General features: G+C 34.1%; 1 protein-coding gene across 1 annotated transcript in view; it reads left to right on the forward strand.

Annotated features, from left to right (window-relative positions):
* The window catches only part of LOC137633496 (uncharacterized), a 97,874-nt gene extending 89,081 nt beyond the window's left edge, over nucleotides 1-8,793 (forward strand). Inside the window, exons 3-10 of the mRNA XM_068365793.1 lie at nucleotides 1-1,856; nucleotides 2,350-2,492; nucleotides 3,440-3,599; nucleotides 4,245-4,451; nucleotides 5,535-5,677; nucleotides 6,660-6,819; nucleotides 7,507-7,716; nucleotides 8,507-8,793. The exon at nucleotides 1-1,856 is cut by the window's left edge and continues 562 nt beyond it. Coding sequence (XP_068221894.1) covers nucleotides 1-1,856; nucleotides 2,350-2,492; nucleotides 3,440-3,599; nucleotides 4,245-4,451; nucleotides 5,535-5,677; nucleotides 6,660-6,819; nucleotides 7,507-7,716; nucleotides 8,507-8,513 — 2,886 coding nt within the window. The 3' untranslated portion in view covers nucleotides 8,514-8,793. The remainder of the gene's footprint in view (nucleotides 1,857-2,349; nucleotides 2,493-3,439; nucleotides 3,600-4,244; nucleotides 4,452-5,534; nucleotides 5,678-6,659; nucleotides 6,820-7,506; nucleotides 7,717-8,506) is intronic.
* Nucleotides 8,794-9,167: the final 374 nt, after the last annotated feature.

Consider the following 9,167-nt stretch of genomic DNA (forward strand, 5'->3'; position numbering starts at 1 on the left):
AAGATAGAAGAGATAGGAAAAGGAGGTATAGGAGCCGAGGTCTTTGATGAATATCAAAGGGAAATTGACTTCACAAAAAAGATGAAGTTATTGGAAGATGAAGGCTTCCCTTGTTTGAAGAAAATTCTTGAAAAATTTAAAAGCATTAATCCTCTCAACCTGATAACAGGAACCTCTTCTAACCCCAACATACCAGTAGAGAAGATTTACACAGAAATGAAGCTAGAAGGGGAAAGTGGCCCCTGTAGTGTTCCTATAGAGGAGATACTGAATCACGTACCTCATTATGATCACAGTCGACTCTTACTGATCAAGGGAATGGCAGGTATGGGGAAAACCACTCTGGTCAAGAAGATCATTTCTGACTGGCTCAGTAAGAAGGATGACATCAAAAGCCTTAATGACTTTGCCATACTTTTGTATGTAGAATGCAGGGATTCCATTGAATCTTTTAAAGACTTGTTAGTGGCGTATTTTGGAGATGTTCACCAGAAATTCAAAGATAATGAAATTATTGATGTGTGTTTGGCTCACAAGTGTCTTCTCATCATAGATGGGTATGACGAGTTGAATGATAAATCAGCAAAATTATTCCTAGAAGTTTTGACACTGAAGAAATCCCGCAAAATTAGTGTTATTGTGACAACCAGACCTGAAGTTGAGGTGAGATTCAACAATCAGGTGAAATCTGATTACACAACTGTGTCTACAATTAGTCTTGAGGGAATTCCAAAGGAGAAGAGAGAAGAGTTTGTATGCAAGTATTATACAGAATTGGGGTCAGCCAATTCTCCTTTGCAATCATTAGATGAACTGTTAAAGTATCTGAGGAAAACAATGCACACTATGCATGAGGTGTGGGGACTACCCTTAAATCTCGCTCTTGTAACAATTCTGTGGGTGAATAAACCAGATATTATAAGCAACATCACCACTGAAGCTGAGCTCTACTGGCAATTTTACCTTTTGTCTCTATCAAAATTGAAGGAGCGTTTGGCGAAAAACCCGCTCACAGCTCACTTACCACTAAGTGTATTAAATGATAGAGTTCAGCAGGTTATTGAAAAACTATGTTGTGAATCATTCAAAGCATTACAAAATAATGAAATCAATATTCCAAAATCCACCATCAAATATTTGTCCAAGTTCTGTTATCATATGAAATTGCCAGCCGAAGAGCTAACTGGCGCCTTCCTGAAGAAAGTGACCACTTCCCAAGGCTCCTTTCATTACAGTTTCCCGCATAAAGGGATAATGGAATTCATGGCAGCTCTGTTTTTCCCTATGAAATTGACAAACCAATGCTGGGACCAATCAGTAAACACAGCCACAGTTAAAAAGATCTTTGAAATGCTTCTTGGAGGGAGTCTCCCTGAAAACCTTCACAAATATCAAAATATGATGATACATATGATCAGCCTATTCCATGTGGGTGACGGAGACGAGATGAAGGTGTCAGAAGATGCCAAGATTGAGGCACTGGAACTCCTAGTAACGTCGGGAGTGAACGACAAACGTTCTGTGCTAAGAGTCTTGAAGAATATCAAATGTGATCATTCTTCTGCAAGATGGATAGCACAGAGGTTCAAGTTGTTTGATGAGGACACCACAATTCAAGATCATACAATTGATGCGTACATTGCCCTTCTTAGAGCCACAGATCCCCCTCTCCCAAACAGAGAGGAAATTGATATCCAAATAAGACTTAATGACACTGATGGGTTAGTTGAACTGCAAAGGCAACTCTACCGGCATCATATCAACCCATCAGACATACGTCTATTTAAACATTTCGACGGAGATTCAGAGCCGACCGTAGAAGAGAGAGAGTCAATCAAGAATCTACTCAAAAATGAGTAAGTTATTATTACTTCACAGTTATTTTGAATATTGCAAGATACATATAATAATAAAATATCTTTATGACAATACACTGGTATATGATCATATATACAAACATATGCACATGCACACATATATAGGCCTACTAATAAAGGGAGAGAGAGAGAGAGAGAGAGAGAGAGAGAGAGAGAGAGAACTCATAACTTTAGTATAATAATCAACTTGAGTCTTGTAATTAATATATTTTATATTGTCAGTATCATCATTATCATCATTGTCACAATTAGACTCATGATAAGTCGGCTAAACATCAAAAAGTCCCGATTTTTATTTCTAATAATTCGTTTACATTAATTTCCTTATTCTACGAAATTATTCTTTTTTTACTTTTCGTTTTCGTCTTCATCATCATCATCATCATAAATTCATCATCATCATCAACTTGATAAAATTCCCAATCAAATCCAATAACTATTTCTCTCTTTTCTTTTCTTCTCTTTGGAACAGTTGTAAGGAATACAAAGGCATCTGGGACCCAACGTTCCAAATCCCTCCAAATATTAGGGACCTTCAAGTGAGTCTTCCAGACCAACCCAGTCTCGACGCCTTCTGTCGATCTTTGGAAAACACAAAAGAGATTAAAGTTTTAGGTAAGAATTTTCTCTGTTTTTTTCCTCTGAGTGACATTATAATACCTCGCCTCCTTTCCTACATCCTGTCATTCATTGTTAATATCGTTTTTATCATTATCAATATCATTGTTAACATCATTATCATCATCATTATTACTCTATAGATGTAGAACATTATATTCAGAGGTCTAAAACAGGTGTTTTTTTTTTCACAAAAAGGAAAATATTGTTTTAATCTGATATTAATTTCAAATAAAAGCTTTCAATGTTAAGTTTTAATTTCTTTCCTTCCATATATTAAAAGGAAATGTCTCATTTTAATGGCGTTGATTTAGTTAATAGTGATGGAAAGGAATAATAGTGATCATGATTGTAATGGATAGAAAACAAATATCGGCACCAGTCATAGTCAAACGCGGCGCCTCCTGACTCCGCCTCCTTCCTTCGCTGATTGGTTCTCTACAAGGATGTGGGCGGAGTTATCCGAACGGGAGAACCAATCAGCAAAAGGGATTTAAAACGTTTCTTTTGGCCAATGATATTTTGACAATAGAATGAAACTGAGTTTTTATTGGCTGATGTGATTTAGACAGTGCATAATGTGAGGGTTTCATGAGGAGACTGATGCCATACCTTATGCAAGCCCTACAATGCTCAATTGCACACACACACGCACACACACACATTAACTCCCGCACGCACACGCAAACGCACACGCAAACGCACACACACGCAAACTCACACACACTAACGCAACCACAAAGAGACAATGGCAGACATATTGCTCTACTGTGTTTAGTTCTTTTGCCTCTAAATTCGTTGTTATTATTATTCCCATTTGATCTTTTCCTTTAGAATCTTAAGAAAGAAACACAGAGAAAATGTTCAGTTTTTTATTATCATTTTTCTCATCGTTCTTCTTCTCTTTCTTCTTCTTCATCTTCTTCTTCTTCTTCCTCTTTCAGATATTCGTTTCAGTGTCAACGACGTCAGCAGCGTCAGTCGCCCCATCCCTTTCTTGGAGAAGGATCCACTTTTCGTAGTCGATGTCAAGGACGTCAAGGAAGAAGACATCGAGAAGGTTGGGGACATCCTTCGGACATTGCAACCACAGGATGCAAGGAGGTGAGGAGACGTCATTCCTTAAGAGAGTGTGTGTGTGTGTGTGTGTTTGTATGTGTGTGAAAGGGTACTCTCAATAGGCCTACATACATCCATATCTATTTTGGACTGGACATAGGCCTATTTTCTTAGAACATAAAGTAAACGCAATATTGAGAAATATAATAAAAAAAAGATAATTATAGAAATGGAAAAGATTTTTATTTATTTCTACACTTTTTTCAATTGTTAAAATAGGCCTACATATATCCATATCTATTTTTGGAAAGAACATAGGTCTATTTTCTTTGAGCATTAAGTAAACTGATCCTAAAATATATAAATTAACATCAATAATGAAAAATGTAATAAAAAGTATTATCAATTTAAGTATTTACTTTTATTCAAATTTTACATGATATTTTGGGTCATGAAATATAAGTATATATAAACAATTGCAATGCTGTGTTGGTCCACTTGCGTGGGTCTGTGCGTGTGTGCGTGTTTGTTCGTGTGCGTGTATGTGTCTGAATGTTCATCTGAACAAAACAAGATAACAATAAAAGCATAAAATAATGAATAAATGTGGGTGACATCATTTCCTTTCTTCTTCTTTTCATTTCCTTCCATTTCATCCCATTTTCTTCATTTCTTTCTTCTTCCCAACAGATCGTTCGGGTCAATGTGGTTTCCTCTGTGTTCCCTGGGGAGGACGAGGAGCCCTGAGGTCATCCTCAGACTCCTCGCCTCCTTGAAGGGAGTCAGGGTGAGAAACACCATCCAGTTCCCAGGAGAAGAACGACCAGATGACGAAGCCTTACGCAGAGAGATGAATCTTAAGGCAAAGGAATCCACCGGATGTAGAGGTGTTGATTGGTGAGTTTGCTTCTTCTTTTTATACTTCTTCCTGTTTTTCATAGGTGTTTTACGATCTCTCTCTCTCTCTCTCTCTCTCTCTCTCTCTCTCTCTCTCTCTCTCTCTCTCTCTCTCTCTCACTAACATTTCAAACTTTTCGGCAGCAGGTGATGAGCCAGGATAAATATACTGTATTCACTATAGGCCTAGTTTCAAAATTGATATTTCTTTAAGATTTGGCTTTTGCTTTTTCAGTATTAGTTATTGTTATTTAGAATATATATATATATATATATATATATATATATATATATATATATATATATATATATATATATATATATATATATATATATATATATATAGTTAGAGAGAGAGAGAGAGAGAGAGAGAGAGAGAGAGAGAGAGAGAGAGAGAGAGAGAGAGAGAGAGAGAGAGAGTTGTTATTTATAGCAATTTCCATCTCATTATTATATCCATTCATTCTGAATATTCATTTCACTATCTTTTATTATTATTATTATTATTATTATTATTATTATTATTATTATTACTTGCTAAGCTACAACCCCAGTTGGAAAAGTGGAATGCTATAAGCCCAGTAAGTTATCATTATTTTACAGTTATTTTGAATATTACAAGATACATATAATAATCAAATATCTTTATGACAATACAATGGTACATGATCATTCATACAAACATATGCACATACACAAATATATATGCCTACTGAGAGAGAGAGAGAGAGAGAGAGAGAGAGAGAGAGAGAGAGAGAGAGAGAGAGAGAGAGAGAGAACTCATAACTTTAGTATAATAATCAACTTGAGTCTTGTAAACAATATATTTTATATTGTCAGTATCATCATTATCATCATTGTCACAATTAGACTCATAATAAGTCGGCTAAACATCAAAAAGTCCCGATTTTTATTTCTTTCTCATTTTTCGTTAATATCAATTTCCATATTTTACAAAATTATTCTTTTTTTACTTTCCGTTTTCGTCATCATCATCATCATCATCATCATCAACTTGATATTAAAATTCCCAATCAAATCCAATAACTATTTCTTTCTTTTCTTTTCTTCTCTTTGGAACAGTTGTAAGGAATACAATGGCATCTGGGACCCAACGTTCCAAATCCCTCCAAATATTAGGAACCTTCAAGTGACTCTTCCAGACCAACCCAGTCTCGACGCCTTCTGTCGATCTTTGGAAAAGACAAAAGAGATTGAAAAATTAGGTAAGAATTTTCTCAGTTTCTTTCCTCTGAGTGACATTATAATACCTCGCCTCCTTTCCTACATCCTGTCATTCATTGTTAATATCGTTGTTATCATTATCAATATCATTGTTAACATCATTATCATCATCATTATTACTGTATAGATGTAGAACATTATATTCAGAGGTCTAAATCAGGTGTTTTTTTTCACAAAAAGGAAAATATTGATTTAATCTGATTTTAATTTCATATAAAAGCTTTCAATGTTAAGTTTTAATTTCTTTCCTTCCATATATTAAAAGGAAATGTCTCATTTTAATGGTGTTGATTTAGTTAATAGTGATGGAAAGGAATAATAGTGATCATGATTGTAATGAATAGGAAACAAATATCGGCACCAGTCATAGTCAAACGCGGCTCCTCCTGACTCCGCCTCCTTCCTTCGCTGATTGGTTCTCTACAAGGATGTGGGCGGAGTTATCCGAACGGGAGAACCAATCAGCAAAAGGAATGTGAAAAGGTTTCTCTTAACCAATTATATTTTGACAATAGAATGAAACTGAGTTGTTATTGGCTGATGTGATTTAGACAGTGCATAATGTGAGGGTTTCATGAGGAGACTGATGCCATACCTTATGCGAGCCCTACAATGCTCACTTGCACACACACACGCACACACACACATTAACTCCCGCACGCACACGCAAACGCACACGCAAACGCACACACACGCAAACTCACACACACTAACGCAACCACAAAGAGACAATGGCAGACATATTGCTCTACTGTGTTTAGTTCTTTTGCCTCTAAATTCGTTGTTATTATTATTCCCATTTGATCATTTCCTTTAGAATCTTAAGAAAGAAACACAGAGAAAATGTTCAGTTTTTTATTATCATTTTTCTCAACGTTTTTCTTCTTCTTCTTCTTCTTCTTCTTCTTCTTCTTCTTCTTCTTCTTCTTCTTCTTCTTCTTCTTCTTCTTCTTTCTCTTTCAGTTATTCGCTTCAGTGTCAACGACGTCAGCAGCGTCAGTCGCCCCATCCCTTTCTTGGAGAAGGATCCAGATGTCGATGTCTATGTCGAGGACGTCAAGGAAGAAGACATCGAGAAGGTTGGGGACATCCTTCGGACATTGCAACCACAGGATGCAAGGAGGTGAGGAGACATCATTCCTTAAGAGAGAGTGTGTGTGTGTGTGTTTGTATGTGTGTGAAAGGGTACTCTCAATAGGCCTACATACATCCATATCTATTTTGGACTGGACATAGGCCTATTTTCTTAGAACATAAAGTAAACGCAATATTGAGAAATATAATAAAAAAAAGATAATTATAGAAATGGAAAAGATTTTTATTTATTTCTAAACTTTTTCTATTGTTACATCATCCCTTAAGAGAGTGTGTGTGTGTGTGAAAGGATACTCTCAATAGGCCTACATATATCCATATCTATTTTTGGAAAGAACATAGGTCTATTTTCTTTGACCATTAAGTAAACTGATCATAAAATATATAAATTAACATCAATAATGAAAAATGTAATAAAAACTGTTATCAATTTCAGTATTTACTTTTATTCAAAATTTACATGATATTTTGGGTCATGAAATATAAGTATATATAAACAATTGCAATGCTGTGTTTGTCCACTTGCGTGTGTGTGTGTGTGTACGTATACGTGTTTGTGCGTGTGTGTGTATATGTCTGAATGCAAATATCCATCTTAACAAAATAAGATGAAAGCATAATATAATGAATAAATGTGGGTGACATCATTTCCTTTCTTCTTTTCATTTCCTTCCATTTCATCCCAATTTCTTCCTTTCTTTCTTCTTCCCAACAGATCGTTCACGGGAATCTGGTTTCCTCTGTGTTCCCTGGGGAGGACGAGGAGCCCTGAGGTCATCCTCAGACTCCTCGCCTCCTTGAAGGGAGTCAGGGTGAGAAGCTACATCCAGTTCCCAGAAGAAGAACGACCAAATGACGAAGCCTTAGTCAGAGAGATGGATCTTAAGGCAAAGGAATCCACCGGATGTAGAGATGGTGTTTATTGGTGAGTTTGCTTCTTCTTTTTATACTTCTTCCTGTTTCTCATAGGTGTTTTACGATCTCTCTCTCTCTCTCTCTCTCTCTCTCTCTCTCTCTCTCTCTCTCTCTCTCTCTCTTCCAATAACGTTCCAAACCTTCCGGCAGCAGGTGATGAGCCAGGATAAATATACTGTATTCACTATAGGCCTAGTTTCAAAATTTATATTTCTTTAAGATTTTGCTTTTGCTTTTTTATTATTAGTTATTATTATTAAGAAGATATATATATATATATATATATATATATATATATATATATATATATATATATATATATATATATATATGTATATATATATATATATATATATATATATATATATATATATATATATATATATATATATATATATATATATACCGAGAGAGAGAGAGAGAGAGAGAGAGAGAGAGAGAGAGAGAGAGAGAGAGAGAGAGAGAGAGAGAGAGTTATCTATAGCAATTTCCATCTCCTCATTATCTCCATTTATTCTGATTTTTCTGTTAAAGTTATCTGATCATGTGTGTTTGCACCTCAGTATTTCAATTATCTCCTCATTGCCTTTAACTCTCATCATATTCTTCTTTTGCATTTCCTTTATTATCATTATTACTCCTTTCTATAATGAATATAGTAATCTTTGCCTATGTTTTCTTTTGGGTTTATTCATTGAATTGTTTTCCCTCTTCATTATTATTATTATTATTATTATTATTATTATTATTATTATTATTATTATTATTATTATTATTATTATTATTTCTTTATTCGACAGGATTTAACTGCAGAAGGAAAATAGAAGAAATGGAACAAAAGGAAGTTCTTCTTTCAAGAGTCACAGCTTCCAAAATCTAATTCACGTTGAAGTCTTTGGAAATAATCATGATCATAGTTGGAAAACAACAACATTTTATATATATTTTAGGTATTTTGGAAATAACATAATAACATTACTATTTTAGAGAGTATTTTTCTGATATTAAAAGGACAATGATATCTTTGGTTCAAGTATGTCTCCCTTTTCTTAATGGTTAGTATATATAGATCACTTCTAGATTATAAAGGTCATTGTAATATTTATGTATATATATATATATATATATATATATATATATATATATATATATAATGTATAAAAATATAAATATAAGTATATAAATATATCAATTTTCAGGGAATGTTTAATATTTCTTTATGAAAACCTTTTGTTTTCGGGAATTGTCAACTTTTATTGTTATGTTTATAATGATTAGATTATAATATTCACTTTCTGATCATAAAGTTCAGTTCTGTAAGGGAATGTTATAAATCTATCTATCTATCTATATATCTATCTATCTATTTTATATACATATGTATATATATATATATATATATATATATATATATATATATATATATATATATATATGTGTGTGTGTGTGTGTGTGTGTTTG

Source organism: Palaemon carinicauda, chromosome 43 (assembly GCF_036898095.1).
Source record: "Palaemon carinicauda isolate YSFRI2023 chromosome 43, ASM3689809v2, whole genome shotgun sequence".
Taxonomy (NCBI): domain Eukaryota; kingdom Metazoa; phylum Arthropoda; class Malacostraca; order Decapoda; family Palaemonidae; genus Palaemon; species Palaemon carinicauda.